This window comes from Pogoniulus pusillus, chromosome 31, assembly GCF_015220805.1.
Source record: "Pogoniulus pusillus isolate bPogPus1 chromosome 31, bPogPus1.pri, whole genome shotgun sequence".
Taxonomy (NCBI): domain Eukaryota; kingdom Metazoa; phylum Chordata; class Aves; order Piciformes; family Lybiidae; genus Pogoniulus; species Pogoniulus pusillus.
Genome location: NC_087294.1, coordinates 10,301,629 through 10,325,734, shown reverse-complemented (window position 1 = coordinate 10,325,734; position 24,106 = coordinate 10,301,629). Strand labels below are relative to the sequence as shown.

Sequence of the window (24,106 nt, the reverse complement as noted above, 5' to 3'; positions counted from 1 at the left end):
GCTAGAATAAACAGTTTTCTGTGGTTTTCTGGAAACCACATTAAATGATGTTAAACTGAAGTAATATGTCCCAGTCAATCAGAAACCAGGGAAACCATACAGTTTCTGACTTTTAAGCAAAGCATAGTTTTCAGCAGTTACACATGACAATCCAAACCTTCTACGTTCATTGCTGTGTTTAGTCATCACCTAAACATTTTCACCTTTGTTTCTTTCCTCAAGTAGGAAAAGAAAATGTCTTTTTTTTCCTTCTCCAGCTAAAAGAAGATTTAGTTTCTAAGCAATTATTTGTTGTACAGTATTTAATCATATTTTCTCGTTAGACCTACGAAGAAGAAATCCATATATCCCTCTCAGTAAAACAGTATCTGCTTATTACTATAGCAGTAGCTGCATGCTAGATTAACAAAATCTATTGCTTTTGTCCTTTGCTCATGCAGTGAGAAAAGTGGGAAGCATAGAGTTAATGCAGACAAAAAGTATCTGACACCTGGTTGTCAGGAAGCGCAGAGAATGCCCAGGTAACACAGGGTCAAAAAAGGAGGGCAATTGCAAAAGCTTAACTGGAGAAATGGACCAGGGACTGGGGAAGAAGCTGCAGTGCTGCTGAAAGAAATGTCCTTCTGTGTCTGTGAGTGGTATAAGGAGACACACTACAATGCTGGCCTTTGTCACTGAACCTGCTTGCCCACGTTCTCAGCTGAGCCCTGTTCACCAAGTGTGTCCCAAGCATTGACACCGGCTGCCTGTCAGACAACTCCTGTCTGCATGAGGGTTTTTTCCCTCCTGGAATTAGAGCTTGAATAGCTAAGAGAAGGACAATAGGCATTTGTGAGATAGGATTGCAGCCAGTGCCACTTTATGCTCCAAAAGATCAACTGAGGGGTCCCATCCTGTGCGAAAAAGAAAGCTGTAGTGTCGAGGTCGAAAAGGCTATTAAACAAAATATGTCAGTTTTGAGGGGTTTTTGTCACTTTGTACTAGAAAGACCTTTCCCACAAGTAGTTACTGCAATCCCTAGACTGATTTATTTGAGAGCTGGGAAGCAGCATGATGATATTCAATCTTGTAATGCATCATCCATGACCATAAGGGATCTACTACAGCCATTAATGTACACTTGCAGTTCTACAAAGCTGAACATAGTGATATGTTAATTGCCCATTACCAGTGTGGTGTTTTTAACATAGCAGGCAAAATGTAATGTTTTACTTCTTTGTTTCACTAAGGTTCCCTCCATTTGATATCCTCTATCTGATACTGATTGCAGACTGATAGAGAAGTATATTTCTTTAGACTACCAGTGTAGCATTAATTTTGATTCTCTCCCTTACTTTTTTTTAATATGAAAGTTGGCATCTACATATAAACCCATGAGCAATGGAAATTATACTAAATGCACTTTCCATCTCCTAATGGTGTAGCCAAAACAGAAAGAAAGACAATTCCAGTCTCAAGTTGTGCCGGGGGAAGTACAGGCTGGATGGTTAGGAAGAAGTTCTTCCCAGAGAGAGTGATTGGCATTGGAATGGGCTGCCCAGGGAGGTGGTGGAGTCACTGTCCCTGGAGGTCTTCAAGAAAAGACTGGCTGAGGCACTTAGTGCCATGGTTTGGTTGATTGGATAGAGCTGGGTGCTAGGTTGGACTGGATGATCTTGGAGGTCTCTCCCAACCTAGTTGGTTCTATGATTCTATTCCATTTTGCCAGTTTTCAGGAACTTGGAATCACACTACTGTTCTTCAAATAAACCATCAAGAGAAAATTGTAACATCTCCTTACCAAATAATCCATCTCCACTCAAAAGGTAGCTTTTGGTACAATTTAGTGTCTCACTTAAATCCAAGAAGTATGGAAGAGGAGAGGAAACTAAAGCTTGAACAGTTATGTGCCTGGCAGAGAAACAAAAAATACAAAATAAAGTTGTACAACACAGTTTGAAAAGCAGCACTAACAATAGACTTTTATTCAGTCTAAACTGAAGCATGGTGAATTTACTAGAAAACTGTCTTTAATAAATAACTGCATAAAGGTAGAAGTATTAATTGGCCCTTTGGAGATCACCCTTTACCTTTTTTAGTGCAGGAAAACATGCACTGAACCTGAACCTGCTTCTGATTAAGTCAGTGAAAGCAGGACTCTGATAAACATTTAGCCTGACAAAATGGATTCAAGATGTTGGAATTATTTCATCCATTTTATTAAGCATTTTTCCTGAATCCTTCATTCACTGGAGCTGTTAAGGTTTTAGTAGGTCTGTTACATCTTCCCAGTATTTTTTTTCTTAGACTAAAAGTAAACTAAATGCATCCAGAAAGGTGAATGACATCTGTTACACAGAAGGTAACGTGCACTTCAATAAATAAATCACAAAGGGATATATTAAAATAATCCCCTTACTTGTTCACACAGAATAGAGCACCCAGGATAAGTATAATGGATACACACGGGTTTGTGATTTTTTTTTATTGGTTTGGATATCCTTTTTATCCTGAATAGACTACCAGTAAATGCAGGATGTCTTTTACTCATGTGGAGAAAATACCTATTTGTAAATGCAGTACCTTAAAAACAGCAATAGTTAATTAACTTGCCTAGTCTGTGAACTGGGATGCCGTTTCCTATGCTATATTGGGCAGTAAGATTTCATACTGGTATGGAACAAAATGTGTTCCCTGTAAGAAATTTGATTGTTTATGCCAAGTAAATGAAAATCAGTGGACTTAGTCTTCTGATTGGGAAAATTTCATTCAATTAAAAAAAACTGAGGCATTTTAGTGTGGAAAAAAAAGCAACTTGAGGTGGATACTTCTTAAATACATTAGTGTGAAAAAAGCAACTTGAGGTGGATACTTTTTAAATGCATTAGTGTGAAAAAAGCAACTTGAGGTGGATACTTTTTAAATGCATTAGTGTGAAAAAAGCAACTTGAGGTGGATACTTTTTAAATGCATTAGTGTGAAAAAAGCAACTTGAGGTGGATACTTTTTAAATGCATTAGTGTGAAAAAAGCAACTTGAAGTGGATACTTTTTAAATGCATTAGTGTGAAAAAAGCAACTTGAGGTGGATACTTTTTAAATGCATTGGTGTGAAAAAAGCAACTTGAGGTGGATACTTCTTAAATGCATTGGTGTGAAAAAGGCAACTTAAGATGGATACTGAGAGAGTCATTGGACACTGGAATGGGCTGCCCGGGGAGGTGGTGGAGTCGCCGTCCCTGGGGCACTTTAAGGCAAGGTTGGACGTGGCACTTGGTGCCATGGTCTAGCCTTGAGCTCTGTGGTAAAGGGTTGGACTTGATGATCTGTGAGGTCTCTTCCAACCCTGATGATACTATGATACTTAAATGCATTAGTGTGAAAAAGGCAACTTAAGATGGATGCTTAAATGCATTAGTGTGAAAGAAAGCAACTTAAGATGGATACTTAAATGCATTAGTGTGAAAAAGGCAACTTAAGATGGATACTTAAATGCATTAGTGTGAAAGAAAGCAACTTAAGATGGATATTTAAATGCATTAGTGTGAAAAAGGCAACTTAAGATGGATACTTAAATGCATTAGTGTGAAAGAAAGCAACTTAAGGTGGATACTTCTTAAATGCTCTTAGCTAGGTATATCAACTGTTTTGTTCATTAAGTATTTGCATTGAGCCTGTGGCCACAGTATAGGCCTGTTGAACAATAAATTATGGTCGTTTTCATGCTAAATAAGGAGAAAGGCACATGTGAACTTCCTAAGCTAGAAGTGCCCATTGGGTATCTATAAGCTGATCGTGCTTGAACAGGAAATCATCACACTTAAACTGCTAAGGTAAACATGTGGGGAGTATTAAATTGTGTGTAGAAGGAAGCACACGTTGTTTATTTTGTTTAGCCTTCTCCTGCTCCCTTAAATACATACAAGATGGAAACTCACTGACTTTTTCTTAACCTTTGGCTGTTATTCTTGTACAGAAACTACCAAATAAAAATGGATGGGCCAGTGAGCTACTTGAAGTCATTTTATTTCACCTAACATTGATTGTATTTCCAGTGGACAATAACTATAATGCACAGCCAACAGATGTGTAGAAATGTATATACAATAAGATGAAGAAATCTGGGTCAAGGTAGTTCAAATCTCAGTTTATGCCTGTGCATTTCCTTGAATATGGCTATGAAATTCTTACTGGCTGATGCATGGTCTCCTGCTGTATCAGTTTGCCACTACTCATCTAGTGCTGGGGAGGCTACTGCAGCAGTGGAATGTTAGTGCATCTCAGGTTTGATTTGAACGTTTACAGGGATGTAGGAGATTCTTTGCTTCATTTGCCTTTGGCTAAGGGCTTGGTCCATTTTCCCAGTTGCCAGTTGATAAGTAGTGTTTCCTACTTTTCCTGCAACGTACTGAAGCTCTGAACCTTTGTCGTGGGTTAAATGAAGACAGTGAGAGGCAATCTAAAGCATTCAGAAAATCAACAGAATTAGGAGCACAAAATGAGAGATATTTTCAGTCTGTTTCTTTTTCATACCTTGAAGGAGAAAAATAGATTCAGTTAGGAAACTCAATATGTGATGGAAAGATTGTGGAGTCTTCTGAGTTTTGTTTTGTGTGGTTTGGGTTGTTTTGTTTGAGTGGGGTTTGGTTTGGTGATGTTTTTTCCTTCCCTCCAGAGAAGAAAGTGTGAAGCATAGAAGAGAAGCAGTTCCAAAGTGAAACTTGCAATAAATACTTGAGATGCTAAGTGTTGCCTTAATGATTTGCCACTGATCTTCCTGGTTAGAATATGAATACACAGAAGGAGTTATTCTTACTGACCTTTCCCAACTGTTCATAGGATCACAGGATGTTAGAGGTTGGAAGGGACCCAAAGAGATCATCGAGTCCAACCCCCCTGCCAGAGCAGGACAATACTATCTAACACAGATCACAGAGGAACACATCCAGACAGGCCTTGAAAGGCTCCAGAGAAGGAGACTCTATGACCACCCTGGGGAGCCTGTTTCAGTGCTCTGTCACCCTTACAGTAAAGAAGTTCCTCCTTGTTGGAAAAAAAACTAAACTGTTCATCAGTTTCTATGTCACTTCACTTTTCTGCAATGCAACTGGGCTTTTACAGCTCTGGAAGGCGATCTTGATATTTGCTGTTGTAGTATGCAGATGGTGCCAGGTGGACTGGCAACTTTCCTTATATAGAACAAAAATGTTTCTTTGGGGAAAAACTCTGTGTAATTAATTTGTAAATGAAACAAGGAATAAGCAAGCACACACTGCAAATTGGGTTGCAGTTACTGGTCTAAAAAGAAATGCACCTTGTCTGTTTTGCATGAGAAAGGCAGGTCTGTTATTACTGAGTGAAAGCCAACCACAATCCCTCAGTATACCTCTGATGCTGAAACTCTTTATTATTTACATCCATTTGAAATGTTGCAAGTTTCCTAGAAGTTACTCAGAAGAAAAACAAACAAGAAATCCTTGAGTAAGCTAGAAAGAATATAAGCATTTGCAAGAATGAAGAATCTTCCAGTTGTATGTGAAAGTTATGCTCATTCACCTTTGTGCTCTATTCCTAGAATTGCAGAATCATAGAGTGGTCTGAGTTGGAAGGGACCTCCAAAGGTCATCTAGTCCAACTACCCTGGCAGTCAGCAGGGGCATTCTCAGCTGGACCAGATTGCCCAGAGTCCTGTCAAGCCTCACTTGGAGTATCTTCAGGGATGGGTCCCCAGCCACCTCCCTGGGCAACCTGTGCCAGTGTTCCACCACTCTCATAGTAAAGAACCTGTTCCTAACATCCAGTCTAAACCTGCTCTTCTCTGGTTTGAAGCCACTGCCCCCCTGTTTTATTCTATAAGATACCTATATACCTGCATTTATTCATTTGACCTTCTCTCAAGTAAATCATAGAATCAACCAGGTCAGAAGAGACCTCCAAGATCACCCAGTCCAAACTGTCACCCAGCCCTAGCCAATCAACTAGACCATGGCACTAAGTGCCTCATCCAGACTTTGCTTCAACACCTCCAGGGACAGTGACTCCACCACCTCCCTGGGCAGCCCATTCCAATGCCAATCACTCTCTCTGCCAACAACTTCCTCCTAACATCCAGCCTATACTTTCCCAGGCACAACTTGAGACTGTGTCCTGTTGCTGGTTGTTCTGTTGCTGGTTGCCTGGCAGAAGAGGCCACCCCCCACCTGGCTACAATGTCCCTTCAGGTAGTTGTAGACAGCAATGAGGTCTCATCTGGGCTTTTCTTGAACACTTCCAAGGACTGTAGGCTTTTTGAGCATCTCATTTACTTCATAATATCTAAAGGGAATTGATTTGTTCGGGTTTTGTTTTGTTTTGAATGGCATTTATGCTGCTCACATCAAGTTATTAGCTACTTTTCTAGGTTTGGTAAAAAATAAAGGAGACTCTAAAGGAACCAATAATGATTTGTTAATCTGACTGCACCACAAAAAACAATCAAAGAACAACTGTGATGGTTTGGATGTTCCCTGCCCCCCCCCCACACTTTGGAAATCACCCAGACTAGACTCAGCTGGCTCTGGAAATTCAGTGAAGCTTATTATTTACAGCTTAGCACAATAGACAAGCAGATATCTACAGTATATACAGTTATATGCAGAAATATCCAAGGTAAAAGGTAATACAGAAACACAACAGCCCTCCCAGAAATCTGAGTCCCCAGGAGGGGCTCCCAACCACCCTTCCACCTTCCCTCTATCCCTTTCAACTTTATCCCAGTCCCAAGGAAGAATGGAGGTTCAGCCAGAGGATTAGGAAGCAAAGTGGATTAGTAAGAGAAATGGAGGGTGAGGTTAGAGAGAGATGCAGCTTGGAGCTCCCCAGCAGGAGTAGTGCCTTATCTGTGTTTCGATTCTTGTTATACATCTGAGAAAGCCTATGAGGGAAGCCTGTAATCTAGTTCTTCTCACCAGAACATTCTAGCTAGCTTCAAACTAGCACAACAACCCACCAGAAAAAAAACCCAAACCAAAACAACCTCCAACCAGATGATTGCAGCTAGTATCACAGTGCATTTAAATACTGTTACCTTCTTCTTTACCAGGTCTATGGAAATGCAAGATTTAGCCAGTCCTCATAATCTTGTTGGAAGCAGTGATGGGCCTGGTAGTTCCAAACTGGAGAAACCTAATCTCAGTAGCACATCAGTTACGACAAATGGAACAGGAGGTAAGTATAAGACACTGCTGACACATATAGAGCTTTGGCTAGTTTTCAGGCATTCCTGTGTGTTTTTTAACATCATTTCAAGATGAGCATAAAGCATTATGAAAGAAAAATGGCAGTTGTACCAGTGTAAATCTGCTAACCTCTGTGGCACTTATAATTGCATCAGTCAAAGTAAGAGGCAGAGCTGTGCAAAGGCAGAACAAGGAAAATCATGGGATAGGTGATTTGAACAAAGTGTTAGAGGTTTAGGTATACATGTTAGTAACTTGAAGTAGATTGCATTTTCTGCATCATAGCTCATTGCTGAGTAATAATTTACTCTTTTAACTAACCTGAGCTGCAGACACTGAGGCTAATTTAAAATCTCTTTCAAAAGAAATGCATCAAAATTTGTCTTAAGTGTATTTGTGACATGATGAACCTACCAGTTCCATTTCTTGGCTGGGAGTTTGTCATCAGGAGGGTTTTTATTTTCCTTAAATGTAGCTGGTTATTACTGCAGTATCTATTACTGTAAAGAGAGCACTGCCATGCAGCTACAGCACAGATGTTCCAGCACTTTAATGTGATAGATGCTGCCATACCTGAATTGGAGCAGTGGTACCCCATTCTGAGATGGAGCCTGGTTCCCATTAGTATCCAAGAGAGTGACACCATAGATGTAAGTCATGTTAGAGTTTCAGCCCTCCTTTCTTGGAGCTTATATGCTCCTCTCTGGTTTAAAAGCTGACATCAAGCAATCTTTTTTTAGTTTTTTTTTCTTTCTGACCACAATGTAAAGCATTTTATTCACTTACCCCTACTTACTTTATTTTTTTCAATCTATAAATGTCAATGAATTCTGTATTTGCCTGTGAGGGTAACAGAAGAGATGAAATGTTAATGTTCACCTGATTTATATTTTTTAATAGAATCCTTATTCTGGCATAAAGAGAAGGGAGAAATTGAAGCATACCATTAAATAACAATATTAACTGGATACTTCTATATTATACTTGCATAAATAAACCAGTTAAAATAATGCTCATTAAAAAAAAATGCAATGCAGTTCAACAACTTGGCTCAGAGTGCAAAAACATGTTCTTGCCTTCAAGACTGTTCAGTAAACACTGAACAGACATTAGGAGAATGAACCATTATATCATTGCTGTTCTCAGGAGACAACATGACTGTGTTAAATACTGCAGACTGGCTGCTGAGTTGCAGCACTCCCTCTTCTGCAACAAGTATGAGAGACTCTGGTATAGTGCATGTGTGTGGTGGTGTGTCTCTGTGACTGCTGTGTAACAACTCTCTTGGTTTGCTCTGTTCTTTTGTTGTGGGGGTTTTTTTCTCACCCCTTTTTTCCCCACCCCTTCTCAGATGTATTTCCCACAGACAGAAAACTGATAAGAAGTTGCAGTTACCATACTTTAAAAATCATTCGATGAGCAAAGAGAATTTAACCTACTTAAAACTGGATTAGCTGTCTGCATGCTCTGAGAGACTGGGAGAGAGCCCCATAGCGATCAGCATTGCTGAGAGCTGCCAGTCGTTAGCATTGTTGGAAGTCAGACCAATGGATCTGCCACAGAATGCCCATTTGTTTCTCTTTTATTTTTAGGTACAGCATTGCATGATTACCTGAGCACAAATCAAGGTTGACACTATTGTTACTACTTCTACTACTACTGTCATTATTAATGAAGGCTTGTGTCTAGCGTGCCTTATGTCTGTTTTACTTGCCACTTTACAAACATTGGGCCAAATTTTTCAAGCTGTTGTTTTCCTCTCCTGTATTATTAATTTTTATGAGTTGTAATGATTAATAATAATTATGTGACACTATTCACTACATATGGGATTTATGAGTAATAATAATTATGTATGTGACACTATTCATTTCACATGGGATTAATCACAGGTGTAAACATGCATCACCACAACTTTCTAGAAGGCATTGTGTAGGTGCTTAACCTGTGCAGGTTTGCATTCATGTTAGGAAGATATCAAAACTCCTTTTAATAAAAGCCTTTAGGAGTGAATTGCCATTTATAAGCCACGTAACCAGAGAGAATGTACCTGCTCAAAGTCATGCTTGAGCACAGAAAGTCATGTGCACTAGAATAAATGATTCCTTGTGAATGCTCCATCTTAGTTACAAAAAAATTAAGGAAGATCTGAGGTGATCTTCGTGTGCCCTTTTGGTATCTGAAGGGGGCCTACAAAAAAGCTGGGGAAGGAATTTTCAGGATATCAGGACTAGGGGGAATGGAGTGAAGCTGGAGGTGGGTAGGTTCAGATTGGCCGTAAGGAGGAAGTTGTTCAGCATGAGAGTGGTGAGAGCCTGGAATGGGTTGCCCAGGGAGGTGTTTGAGGCCCCATCCCTGGAGGTGTTTAAGGCCAGGCTGGATGAGGCTGTGGCCAGCCTGATCTAGGGTAGGGTGTCCCTGCCCAGGGCAAGGGAGTTGGAACTAGATGATCCTTGTGGTCACTTCCAACCCTGACTGACTCTGATTCTGTGAACAAACTTAGTCTGTCACTTCAGTTAACTGTCAGGTTCAGAAAATGTTGAAGGTAATAATTTAGGTACTAATTGCCAGTGGTGAGAAAATATAATGTGAATGTCCTTGCATTTAATCTGATTTTCCATAGGCAGTAGAAAGGGTTTTTTGCTTCAATTTAAATATATTCTCTAGGAAAACCCTTAGGGCTTGCTAAAAGAAAGAGGAAATTTGATTTTATGATGATCTATGTGTGAGCTTTGAGTCAGACTTGTTTGCTCTGAGAGTTACTGCACTTGCTTGGTCTGCTTCATGCATGATAGTAGCATGTCTTGCCCCTAAAACCTGTGTCCTTTACGAAGAAAGCTTCCTTAGGGGAAAAAAAAAGAGGTTGGCACAATAGTAGTCATGTTGATCTGCTAAGTCATTTCATTAAGTAAAGAATTCATTCTGTAGAAGTTGTTGCCTGTTGGGGGCTTTATCCTGAGTTTGTCTTAGAGTAATTCAGTTTGGACAGGATCCCTGGAGGTCTTCTGGGCCAACCTCTGCCTAGACCAGGGCCAGCTTTGCTGCTATATCATATTGCACAAGGCAAATTTAATGTTGAATAACTGTCTCCAAAGTGAAGATGGCACAGCCTGTCCCAGAGCTTGAATACTCTCACAGCAAAGAATTTCCTCTTACATCTAATTGGATCTTTCCCTTGCTGCAGCTTGTGTCTGTTGCCTTCTGGGCACCTTTAGAGAAGAGGGTGCCTTTGTTCTTTGCCCTGTTTGCACCTTCACATTGCATAGCTTCAGCCAGCAGTTACCTCTCACCTCAGCCTTCAAGCCCAGCATCTATCCATTCTTCTATTATTGTATGCCTCAGCTGCTGATGATCATAGTAACTACCCTTTTAGTAGTCCTCACTGTTAGCAACTATCAAATGTTATTTCCAACTTGAGATTGCTTTTCATTTAATACATTTCTTTATCAAGATGTTAAAAAAATGTAAAATGAATCCACATGTTAAATGTATAATATTAAAGTGTATGCTCTCTCAAGTAGTTATCCAGAATGTCAGTTCAACCTCTTAGTCTGGAGCAGTTGCCATGGCAGTATCAGTGTCATGTTTTATCTTACATGTGGGAAGGATAGGCATGACTTTGTCTTTGTTTTTCATTGGAGTTAGATTTTAGTGTGATTTCAGCTTTAAATGTTCCTTTGGGTTTGAGCTGCTGTTAGAATACTTGTTTGGTTTTGTCTCTTACTTAGCTTAGTGCTTTTCTCCTTTCTAGGTTTAATGACATGCAGCATAAAGACTGTCTCTAGCCACACTGAGGACCTTGATCAAATCCTTACTGTGATAAAACCTGAATGTAGCAAAGTAGAACTGTTTAAAATCAAGCACATACATACAAAAATAGTTTCTACAAGTACTTTTCAACAAAATATGATGTTTTTCCTCAAGATAATTACATGGGAGAGTTACTTTTGTTTTAGATCCTTTTCCTGCTTGACAGGGAGAGAAAAAGATGGTGAGTGTCAGTGCTGATGGAAGTGCACTGTAGCTGGCATTAACCAGAACTAGACACAGCTCTAAAGTAAACATTTCAATTCATTACTGCAGGTTCTTTTTGTGTGGAGTAAACCAATGAGGCACATACTGGAATGTCTTTCTGGATGCAGTAGTGAGAATAGATTTGTAACTTGGTGTAAACAGTATTGGAATACTTTTTTGAACAGAAGGAGACAAGAGTACTGAAAAGTAGTTTGGTGGTTTTTTTCTATTCATATAGGTAAATGTCCACACTCTGCAGAGGAAAGAGACATGCTTCTTGTGAAGGAAAATATGACCAGAGATCTTTGGAGGGGGCAATAGAGGTCTTTCCTACTTCCTGTCGGGGCACTTAGTGCCATGCTCTAGTTGATTGACTGGATGGGGCGCTTAGTGCCATGGTCTAGTTGATTGGCTAGGGCTGGGTGCTAGGTTGGACTGGATGATCTTGGAGGTCTCTTCCAACCTGGTTGATTCTATGATTCTATGATTCTAGTATGATTTTCCATTCCCCTGCTGCAGTACATGCAGATGTATTATAATCAGAAGACAAATTAATGTAGTTACTTTGCATGCTTCAGGCAACAGTCCATGTTCTAAATGACTAAGAGGCCTGAAGTTTGGTGGAGGCAATTATTTTGTGACAAATGACTCCTAGCCATTTTCTTGACACGTCTTTTATTGGTCTGATGAAAATAAATTCACATCTTTCTCATCTGAAAAAGAGAAGTTGGAATGACTTATTACTCTTATGAATGACTCTGTTAATTTTGTATATTTTGTTCACTTTTTTTATTTTATGAAGATAATAATCAGAAATTGACAAAGTGAACAACAGCTTGGGAAAAAAAAGTGACTATATTTTTTTCCTTGTTGAATTAAAATTGAGTAAGTATCCTGCTACATTCAGGAAGAATCTGGTGACAATAAATTCACATCTTTCTCATCTTAAAAAAAAAGAGAAATGAGAATGAGTGATTACTCTTATGAATGACTCTGATAATTTTGTGTGTTTTCATCACTTTTTTTTATTGTATGAAGATAATAATCAGAAAATGACAAAGTAAACAACAGCTTGAAAAAAAAAAAGATTGTATTTTTTTCTTGTTGAATTAAAATTGAGTTAGTATCCTGCTACGTTCAGGAAGAATCTGATGACAATAAATTCACATCTTTCTCCTCTTAAAGAGAATTGAGAATGACTGATTGTTCTTATGAATGACTCTGCTAATTTTGTGTGGTTTATTCACTTTTTTTTTTTTGGTTATATGAAGATAATAACCAGAAAATGACAAAGTGAACAACAGCTTGGAAAAAAAAGTGGCTATGATTTTTCCCTGGTGAATTCAAATTGAGTTAGTGTCCTGCTGCGTTCAGGAAGAATAGATGGGTGCAGCAATTTTATTAAAGAGAAATGATAATGAATGGAATTTTAAGTTTAAAAGGCACACATTCAAATACTTATTAAATCTTGCACAGTAAACATGTACAAATGTACAAGATACAAATGTATAACTCGTCTAAGAAGGTGCTGCTTGGTTTGGTTAGCACTGGCACACTTGCAGTGCTGCAGGACTCTGTCACAGAGACAAATAGGTTCTGATTTCTCAAATGTTCCCCATTAGATGTAAAGAGGCTTCCCTTTGAATTCAGTGGTGGTCACTTGTGCAAGTGTAAAGCTCTGCGGCAGTGTGGCTGGAAAGAGGGTATGATGTTATAGGAGTGGAACTTGTGCAGGGTGGCTGTATTGGTGGCTGTGCATTTCCCAGTGAGCTCCGCACAGGCACAGGGAGGAACTGCAGAAAGGTTCTGTAAGTGTTGTTCTGGACATTGTCCCCATGAGGATGACAAGTATTTATTTAGCTCATCTGCCACCTTTTCCTCTACACGCTGTAAGAGGGATGGTGAACTTGAGGGCAGCTCAGACTACATTTGGACTGAATTGCCCTCTGGAAGTACATCTCTTTCTTAACCGAACATAAAGGGATATTAGGTGACTTAAATCTGAGCCATGGCTTAAATTCACTGCCAGCTCAGAACATGAAATTCCTCCTCTCCCCTTACTGTTGCCAGTGAAGTCAGTTGTGGACGCAATGATGTTGACAGACAAGAGCTTTGGTCAGCTTAGCTGATGTCTTTGAGAGGCTCAGGTAACTAGCTGGCAGAAAATGCCTGTGCCTGCCATACTTTAGCCTTACTGGCAGGGCTCTGCTAGCCTGGCTGTAACAGAAATGACTTCTCCAAAATCCCAGGGTGTTTCCTGTGAGTTTTATTATCAAGCACACGACTGCAGCAGTGGCCTGTGCAAGTTCTCATTGTCGCTTTGTGCCTCCAGGCAATGAACTGACTTGTGGTATCTGTGAGCAAGTTGCTGATACACATGTAATGTGCTCACACATATACCTAACTGACCTTCACAAAGCTGTTGTATTAATATGGTGGAGGTTTCCACATCTGCCAGTCAAGCATCTAACAAAAGCTGCACTGTATTCTGTGCTGCTTGTCTTACCATGTCACTTAAAATAGTGGTTTCCAAACTGCATCACAAGAGACTGTGCCAGATCACATATTCAGCTATAAAATCAGTACTGTCTCTGTGGTGCTTTCAGTCATAGCTTGGATGGTAAGAGTGTATGTTGGTCTGTAAGAAAGAATTTGAGTTTAGAGTGGACCCAAAGGTTTGGTAACCTCTGAGTCAGAAGCTGACTTCTCATGGCTGTCATTTTTATCCTATTTTTAGTTGTTTTGCTTTTTCTTCTTTTAAACTTCTCTCTTCATTTATGGGAAATTACTTGCTGGTGACCTAGCTAAAAAGCCCCCCACAGACTCTGTAAAAGGAGAAAGGCTGAATATGGGCACTGTGAAAGCAATTTGCTTCTATATGAGCATGAAACCATATTATTGTTGTTTCACTTGTCAGACACAACTATTTTTGTTATGTGCTACATCCCTTGACAGCTAATGTTTCCTTCCTCTCTGCTACTCTTAGGGAATTGTTAGAATCAATTAGATTTAAGTTGAACACCCCCTCACCCCCCCCTGAAGATATTCCAATGGCTAAAAACAATACACAGACAAATGCACAGATAAAAAGCTATGTAGATGCATGACCATTCCAGACAGAGCAAGTGTAGACTGTTTCAGAGCAGTGGTAAAGGTTGAAGCTGTTGCACTGCATGCTTGTTCTAGCTTGGACTGCTGCTAGTGAGACTTCTGTGAGGACTCCACTATAAATTTAGAAGTAAAATCTCATGTCTACTTATTCTTCTATGTAGTGTCTCTTCTTGCAGTAAAAACAGAACCCTTGAATAGCAGTGAAACAGCAACAACAACTGGAGATGGAACACTTGACACTTTTACTGGGTCAGGTAAAGCCATAATAAGATCATGTATTGTTAGATGCACTTTAATATAGCCTGTAATAACCTTCACTAATGAACATTTTATTGCATGGGAGCAATCTTAAGAAAGCTGCACTATAGTAACATTTTAATACCTAATAATAATGGTAGCTTTTTTCATTTTGTCAACTAAAATCTACAATTTTCATGACTTATGACCTTAAAGAAGCTTTTGTGATACCTGAGGTGATAACTGTATGCAAAAATCTTAGCATAATAATGTTACAATCATACTGTAGATTTTATTTCAGTGTTAGTTCTGTGCTCTCTTAGGGAGTAAAAGATAAAAATAAAGGTATTTCTATTTGTTAACAGCCATTCCCATTGTTGAAATTTAAACTATGAAGAGGTGTATTTCAGGACTAATATTTTTTATTCCTCTTAGCAGTGTATTAATTTAAGCTCTAACCAGATTGCCATAAGGTTTGCCATGCAGATTTCCACAGGAAAATAAAGCCTGTATTTTACTGTAAATAATCATAATTTGCAGGTACTTTCTGGAAAAAAAGTCAAATCAAAAATCAACAAATAGCAAATTTTAAATTGCTGTCTGCAATTACCTGAAGGGAGGCTGTAGCCAGGTGGGGTTGGTCTCTTGTGCCAGGCAACCAGCAACAGAACAAGGGGACACAATCTCAAGTTGTGCCATGGGAGGTCTAGGCTGGATGATAGGAGGAAGTTGTTGCCAGAGAGAGTGATTGGCATTGGAATGGGCTGCCCAGGGAGGTGGTGGAGGCACTGTGCCTGGAGGTGTTGAAGCCAAGCCTGGCTGAGGCACTTAGTGCCATGGTCTGGTTGATTGGCTAGGGCTGGGTGCTGGGTTGTAGTGGATGATCTTGGAGGTCTCTTCCAACCTGGTTGATTCTATGATTCTATGAAGTTATTAAAAAGTGGTGAACTCTGGAAAATCTGCCTTCTGATCATTAAGCTGAATCCTACTAATGCTAATATTAACAAGGAGAGTGTGAGGAGAATAAATTTTGCCTTTGAAAATAGCAGTCCGGTGATGGCACTGCTGCTAGACAAAGTGCTGTTACCTTGATAAATGCAGTTAGTCAAGCTCTGTTCAAAACATGTTGGAAATCACAATCTTTCTCTGTAATGAAAATGTTTTAAAAATCAAGTTTGTGTCTGGAAATGGATTTTTAAGCCTGAGTAAATGGCTGTATACTCTGAAATACTGCCTGTATACTTCTTCAGAAAAATGTTTTTAACAAGTGCCTAAAGAAAAGGTCTTTTGTGAGATATAAAGTGGAGGTTATTTCTGACTAGAAAAACAAAAACCCAACAACGTTGTCCTCATTGTACTGAGAGGAATTCTTATCAACTTAAAGTCTAAGAAATTCCATTAAAAATTAATAGTCTTGGCTAAAACCCAAAATATCTTTTCACTGTGACTCTATCCTGAAGTTTTATTAGTAGCAATTACAAATTATAAAATGTCCAACCATATCACAGAGTCACAGAATGTCAGGGGCTGAAAGGGACCTCCAAAGATCGTCCAGTCCAACCCCCTTGCCAGAGCAGATCACATACACCAGATCACACAAGAACACATCCAGGAAGGTTTTGAATATCTCCAGAAAGTGATTCCACAACCCCCCCAAAATGATTTTGTCATTGTTGGTGATATTCCATGAGCTTCTGCCATGTATTTAAGACATCTGAGTTAGATTTCATGTGTAAAACATGGCTAAGGCAACATTTTCATTAGGGGATGCCAAGAACTGCAGCTTCCTGTTCAGGTTTAGAGAGCTGAGTAACAGTTTAATATCCCCAGGTGCCACTCGCCCATTATCTTCCATTGACTTCCAAAGAAGTGTTGAGGTCCCTATACTTCAGAGATCTGCAAACAGTTGGTGTCTCCAAGAAAAAAAAGCAGGGATTTGAGTCTTACACAGGCATTTTCTCCTGTTAGTCACTTACATACTCAAAAGAAGTAGAAGCCTGAGGCTCAATTGAGGCCACAAACTCAACTATTGAGTATGCCCAGTGTGGGAAATCAACAGTCTGCTTGCCTGGGTGATGTGCAGTCTTCACTATCAGTGAGGTGCTGAGCTGCCTTAATAATATATAGAGCCTTTCATGAAGAATAAATCCATTATTCTCACACTTGCCTTTTAGTGGGTCCTGTAAACTGGACAATTTGATTGGTTCAGTCTTTAGCAGAAGTGCTAAACAACAACAAAAACACACACACAAAATTTATTTATCTGACTTTTTAGCCTAACTTTATTTATTTGGGAAGTTTAATGCATTGGCAAAGCCAGCAAATGCTGACTGTTAGAAAGATGTCATTTCAGACAAGCCAGCTGCAGTTGAAAACAGTGCATGACAAAGCCCAACACTGAAGTTGTTTTTTTCCTAGCAGTGAGTTACATGCATGTGTTACTGCACCTGTGAGCTCATTTCTTAAGGATGCCTAGGCCACTAGCAGGGATATCACCTACCTTGTCTTCTACAAGCATAGTTCAGAAGGACTCAAACGTCATTTGTTGAGTAGGGAAGGATGGTATATTAGTAAATATTTAATGAAATAAGGCAGAGGTGAAAAGAGAAATCCTTGTGCTGAGAGGTTGTTAAGAGTCTGCCATGCATTCCTCTCTTGCAAATATTCTACCCATTTAAATTGATTTCCATGCTCCAAGGTCAGTCAAAAACTGTGACATGTCCTGGGGCTGAGCAGAAGGCTAAACAAGCCCTTTAGGGTGTAAAGTAGCCAACTCCAGCTGTCCCTGATGACCTCCTGGAACACAGAAGGTGATGGTCAAACAGACTGCTGGAGGTGTACTGCAGGAGAGACAGATTAGGCTTCACAGGTAACTGTGAGGAACCCCAATTATTGACTGGAAAGTTGAAAACTAAAGCACTTAGATCTCATGAATTCAGAATGGCAGTTGCTGCAGTGGCCTTGCCCAGCCTGTTGGGCAAGGTCTTGCTCAGGGCTGTAACTCACATGTTGCATTTCACACTCAGGGCTCTGGTTCCTCTGTTCTGCAGAGCTGCTCTGGGGAGAAACTTTGCCTCTTAGCAAGGGCTAGCCAGGTGGAAAGTCACATTGTGCATCCCTTTTCCTCCTTTTTCTTCAAAGAATGATGGTTGATAATTAAAACCAGTATACTTTATTTGAATCTTTGTGGTGAATCTCATTGGGGGAGGGAGGGGGGTATTCACAGGATGCAGAGGGCTGCAGCATAGCCTTTAAATGAGCATTTTCATACTGTGAGAATTTGCTGCCACTGCTGCACTGTGAATCTATGTGTTCTTATGTTTATATCACTTAAAATGCTGGATTAATTTGAGAGCTGTTTGTCATTTTAATGGAGCAAAGAGAAGAACAGGTGAAGTTCTCATCATGCTGTTTTATTTAGTATCTATTACAGGCAAAAAACTATGTAGAAAACAATTTCTGGAGGTTATTAAGGCAAAGTTCTGAAACACAATAGCTGTTCAACCTGTGGTTGGTCCCCTTGTGTGTAGCCATTGTGCTTTGTTAGTTAAATGAGATATTTTAAAGCTAACTTCTTTGCTTAGAATTCTACAGATGCATTTCACTGTGTGCTAGTGTACTGAACTCAACACATTCTATCAGAACAGTCTGTGGCCATTTAAATGCTCTATAGCCACCTTGGTCAGTTAAGCTAAGAGCTGGCTGTGTCAGCTTCTTGTCCCCTCTGTAATCAACATTAGTGAGAACTCAAATATACCTTCAGCACTGCAATGAGACTTGAAATTTGAGGATCTTGTTATACCTGCTCTGAGGAACATTTCTTTGGTAAATTTGGGTAGTGAATTCTTAGAACTATTTGAGCTTTGTAGAGAAGGCATTTTATTTTTAACATAAGCAACATAAACCAGTGTTTAGTCCCATTCATATGTATAAAATGGCAGAGTTATATAAATCATAGCCACCTGCCTCCACCACCCTCTCCGTTGCCAGCATTCCTCAGAAGCAGGGCCAGGAGCCTATCAACAGTGAAAGTTGTTTCATAACCCTTAGAATTAACCAATCTGATCTACGAGAAGCATAGTCCACAGGCTCTACTTAGTCGTAATGTTCTTTGTAGCAGGTGTTAGACTCAGTAGCATCTCGTAGTCTATAAATGTAGTACAGGAATTGATGGGATGAGATACTACAGAAAGAGTGAAAGGAACAGACTTCATAGTTTGAAAGGTACACAATTTACTTTGGAGGCACTTGCCTATTTTTCTTTCTTTTCACTACAACCAGTAGCATCAGCAGGGAAACTGGGGAGAAAAATGGGGGGTGGGGGGGAGGAAAGGAAATGAATTTAAAACCAGACACATTCTAAAAGTATTTTACTCTCTTGTCTGAATTTAGAAATCAAGGTATGTGCAGAAAGAATTCAAAACCAGGTAGGAGAGTGTTTTGCTGAAAAGCATTAGGTTTGAGTAGCTCGAGTGATTTAAATGAGCAGTCATTCCTTTTCTGTAGTTTACTTCAGGTGTAGTGGTATGGTAAACGTGCTTTAGCCAAACTGATTAATCAAGTCAGCTGTCATCCAGCAAATGATCAGACAAAAAGTGGAGCAGTACGGGCAGGAAAGATGTGATAAGCTGATAATGGAGCCTGACAGTTCCTTGCCCTGAGAATCACCAAGGTCACTCTGTTAGCTATTGCTTGTGTTTAGAAAGGTCACAGGGATAAACCAGAGAAGACTAATTACTCTTCAAGCCTTAAATAACTAAGAGCATCCTTTAGAGTTCTATGGACAGCTTATGCTGATATATACAGCTATAGGTTCATTTACCTCTGGATGAGAATAGCTGTATGAACATTTAGTAGATCACTTTGTCGATTGAGTTTCAACCATGGGAAGGCATTCTCAGGAAAAAACCAAACCACAACATCCACAGACAATTAAGTTGAGCAGATTTTCACTACAGGCAACCCCACTATATTTTTCCACTCATCAACTCTTTTATGAAATCTGGTGGCACATGTTCCATAAAATCATTATCTAATTCTTCTTTATTGTCTGCACATTTGAAGAAGAAGCTGATTGTTCTTTTTTCTTCTACTCTGTTTTCCTTTTAAGTCTTGCATGTTCTAAATGCATTTAAACTACCTTTAAAAAAGATGAAGCTCTCTGCATATGTTCAAAGCAACAGATCCCAGAGATGTTAATTAGTCGTGGATGTAGAAATAAATCATGTTTCATAAAATAGTTAGGAACCTAAACCTCTTTGTCACTTCTATAATTCTGAAAGTTCATTTCTACTACCATTAAGAGGAACTCAGGAAGAGGGTACACTTTGAAGTACAACTATGATTGATTGGACTAAAGAAATTCCAGTGCTTCATTGTGTACTACTTTAATCTTTTGAAAAGTGAATGAACAGCAGATGGCCTAATAAAGACACTGTGTATGTTTGCCCAGTATGGATTTGCTCTGAAGGGGTTGGTTCAGCACTTGGGAGTATATATATTTGGAATACATCTGTCTTAGCCGAGACAGATGGCTAAAGGAAAGAGAAACTTCCAAACACTTGGAATTAATCCAGTGTGAGCACCGCTTCTGAATGAAATTTTAATGGGATGTGACTATTGTTCAGTTAGCTTTCTTGGAAGAGTGCAGCTGTGAATAACACAGACATACACAATTTTGATGGCTACTGGACAGGACTGTTTATGCTTACTTTGGAAGTAAAAGTACCGTTGTTAGGGGATATGTTCTAATTGTCCAGTTGAAAAGGACTTCTATTGGTTTTCTAGTACTCAGTCCAGTATCACCTAAGATGACAAAGATTAACCACATCCATATGAAAGATATTTTTTTCCCATGCAGTGCTAAAATTAAACTTGCTAATGTGAGACATTAAAAGTATGTGTATGTTATTCCAACTCTGTCCAATACCTTGTGTTAAATCACCAGCTTCTTGCAAATTTGGAACGTGTGGTGTGTGGCTCACAGCTAATGGACAATTAATGATTTGGGAGGGTTTTGGTTTTTTTCATTGTCTGTTGCTACAGAATTCATGATTTGGGATGTTGATACATAATTTATGATTTGGGAGGGGTTTTTCTTTTCATTTTTTTCTATTAAGATGTTGCAGTGCAGGTGACATCTCCTTTGTTGAAAAGCTGTCCATTTATTTCAGTAAGCTTCTCTGTTGATGTTGCTGCGTTAGTGATCAGACTGTTTGGCTGTATTTGCTCTCATGATGTTTCTAACTGCTGTGTTCTTGTGTCTTTTTTTTTCTTTTGCAGTAATAACAAGTAGTGGCTACAGCCCAAGATCAGCACACCAGTACTCTCCACAGATATATCCCTCCAAGTTAGTGTCTGCACCTCTTCTAGTCTTTTACAGGGAATTGACCTTGGCTGTAGGTAGTTCTGCGGTTTGTTGCAAACAAGTCTTCATCATCAGAACAGGGAGAAAGGAGAATTCTTAAGCCTCAGTACTGACTCCATCATAGCTCTCTCCAACTTTATTTTTTCTCTTGTGGCTGCAGTTGAATCCTGCTCTATGCAGCATTGCTGCACAAGAAGTACCCTTAAATATCTGCGTAGGACAAAAAGTCCAGCTCTTACATTCTCAGACATCAGAATCTTAATAGTGCTAGCAATGTACAGAGACATATTTTGAAGAAGACAGTTTATAGTTAGAAACCACAATTGCACGTGCAAGATGCATACTGAGGAGGAACTCTGTCGTGGACCCTCCCAGTGCCAGCATTGCCAAATGCTTCCAAACATTCCACAGTCACGAACCACCCTCTTGCCTTCTCCTTCTCCAATATCATAAGGTTTAAAAATCAAATAGATTAGATTAGCTTTTAATATCTTTTTTTTGGGGGGGGCAATCACACGAACTCAGGAGTGGGAACTTTAGGAAAATGCACTGAAGGTGTTACTTGGAAGTGCTGCAGTTGGCAGCCTAGTAGTTTGCTTGTCCTGTGATCAGTGCTGTGCATGAGAGTGCCTGATTCCAGTACGGCATCTCGTTGTCTCTGTGTATTTGATACAGCTACCTGTGTGACTCTGATAAAGAGAAAACTTTGAAACTGGAGATGATTTGGCTTTTTTTTTCAGGCTTCTTTGGCAAATTTGTGTTCACAGCAATATTTATTGATTTAGAAAGTAGGTACCTGGTCTAAGAACTGCCCTCATTCCACTTAAAACATGTTTTGGCAAGCTGTGTCAGATACTTTCGGCCAAATACCTTGCAGGCTTTAATAGAGTTTTTAATCTGCTGTTATAATTTATTGGCATTTAATTAATGAACAATTCTTTTTTGATAGTAACTGCTGCCAACTGCACTGAATTAATTAGAGAGAGGGGAAAAAAAATAATAAATTTAAAAAGAATCTGAAATTTAGTCCTGGCTTTTAATGGCCAAGTTTCAGTTAGCGTAATTCTGCAGAGTGTGTTTATTCAACTCTTGCTCCATAAAGTCTTATTTGACTTGCAAAACAATCCAAGACAAATGTTTCCCTGTATGTTTTTGCTACTCTGGAGGGCAAAAAAATTAAAACTTTATTCAATCTCTCTGTAAAACCCCAGTATTAATAAATAAAAAGAGAATTTTTGTTTCCATCCTATTTCCCTAGCCCATATTTTCCAAACCTTTAAAGCCTGTCTGGTTAGCAAAGTACTGCCATCAATATTTTTCATGCTTCTCTCAATGGGCATGATCCATCTCTTGTTGAAGCCAGAGGTTTAGAGGTCTGTTGAAGCAGAACTGTACACAGAGGACATAATGTGGGAGCTTTAGTGTTCACCTCTGCATTTCCTTTATTCTTCTAGTCCAAGTTTCCCTCCACTCGATTAAAAAAAAGCATGGGGGCTTTTCTGATTTAAATGTGCTGATCTTGGCTGAAAGGGCTCAAATTCATATCAAGCCATAATGCAGTGGCACAGTTCACCTAGAGCTGGACACAGTATCTTGAGAATTAAATTACAGCGATAGAACAGCACAAAATTTTCACCATGCCCTGGGGAATGTGAGCTGGAGTGGTTTTTAACTTACTTTAGCGGGGGATGGACTAAACCCCAGAAGAGGAACAATTGGCAGAGTAATGAACTGCCTTTGGACATCTTTAGACCTTTTTTCTTTATTTTATTGCTTGAATCAACATACAAAGTATTTGTTGCCACAGTAATGCTATTTTTCCTGATATTTAGGCCCTATCCACACATTCTTTCTACACCAGCAGCTCAAACAATGTCTGCCTATGCCGGACAAACCCAGTATTCAGGAATGCAGCAACCAGCGGTCTATACAGCCTACTCCCAGACAGGACAGCCCTACAGCTTGCCCACTTACGGTATTTGACCTCTTTCTTATTGCCTCACCTTACGTGGAACTAAGAGCAGTGATGCCTTGAACGTTTGCTCTACTTTCTTTTTGTCTTCCCAAATGCAAGAAAATATTGTAAAGAATCAGTTGAAAATTAATTTCTTACACAGATTTGGGTGTAATGTTGCCAGGCATCAAGACGGAAAGTGGGCTCTCGCAGACCCAATCACCACTGCAGAGCGGGTGCCTCAGTTACAGCCCAGGTTTTTCCACCCCACAGCCAGGCCAAACACCCTACTCTTACCAGATGCCAGGTGAGTAGCCACCAATGCCAGGGCTCATCCTTCTGCTGATGACAGCCCCTTTTTAATTCACATTTATCATATGGTTTCCATTCATTTTTGTGAACTCTGGCAAGTATGCTTGTTGTTGGAAGCTGCTTTAATATTTAAGCCTAAGTATTTTTCCCAGTGCTAATATGCATGTACTTATTCATTTTGATGAGCTGTCATGCAATGCAGTCCCTAACTGCACCTTCATTTTTTTTATGGCAGGACTGGAAGCATTTGTTGTATTTATTAGTGCACAGAAGTCACTCTTCTTTGTTTCCATGTTTCTGAGTATGACATTATTTGAAATTTGTCTTTGGATTAAGAATTTCTTAGAATTTCTCTTCATATATTCTTTATTGTTCACTTATTCTCTTATTAACCTTTGGTCACTGATAGCTGGTTTTATGTTTTATTTTAAGCTTCTTATACAGTGGTTGTCTTTTAAATATTACCAGTTCTTCAGTTCTTGGCAGAGAGAGTGATTTGCTATTGGAGTGGGCTGTTCAACGAGGTGGTGGAGTCGCCATCCCCGGAAGTATTCAATAAAAGACTGGTTGAGTGACTTAGTGTTGTGATCTAGTTGATTGGATAGGGCTGGTGATAGGTTGGTCTGGATGATCTTGGAGGTCTCTTCCAACCTGCTTGATTCTGTGATTCCAATTACAACACTGTTGAGTTGGCCTCTCTTGTAGGCGGCACAGGAGAGGGAGAGACATGGGCTTACACCAATATGGTGCATAAAGGTCAATCCGGTTATTGAAGCTAAAAGTGATACCTACATAGAGGAGTTCAGTACAGGGGCATGTACTTTTGATAGGCTTACATAGGCAGAAGTGGGCTGTCCACACGCACAGAGCCAGACCTGACCAACTACCACCCTTAATCCCCCTTTGCAGCATCTTA

General features: G+C 39.6%; 1 protein-coding gene across 17 annotated transcripts in view; it reads left to right on the top strand.

Annotated features, from left to right (window-relative positions):
* The window catches only part of EYA4 (EYA transcriptional coactivator and phosphatase 4), a 145,300-nt gene that overhangs the window by 84,058 nt on the left and 37,136 nt on the right, over positions 1 to 24,106 (top strand). For 5 of the 17 annotated variants that reach the window (XM_064169225.1, XM_064169226.1, XM_064169223.1 and 2 more), the window contains 6 exons: positions 7,060 to 7,184; positions 8,342 to 8,410; positions 14,482 to 14,574; positions 20,840 to 20,906; positions 22,757 to 22,899; positions 23,042 to 23,185. In XM_064169225.1, coding sequence (XP_064025295.1) covers positions 7,060 to 7,184; positions 8,342 to 8,410; positions 14,482 to 14,574; positions 20,840 to 20,906; positions 22,757 to 22,899; positions 23,042 to 23,185 — 641 coding nt within the window. Of the gene's footprint in view, positions 1 to 7,059; positions 7,185 to 8,341; positions 8,426 to 8,787; positions 8,824 to 14,481; positions 14,575 to 20,839; positions 20,907 to 22,756; positions 22,900 to 23,041; positions 23,186 to 24,106 lie in introns of all 17 variants that reach the window. The other 12 variants (XM_064169234.1, XM_064169233.1, XM_064169231.1 and 9 more) reach the window with 8 other exon arrangements.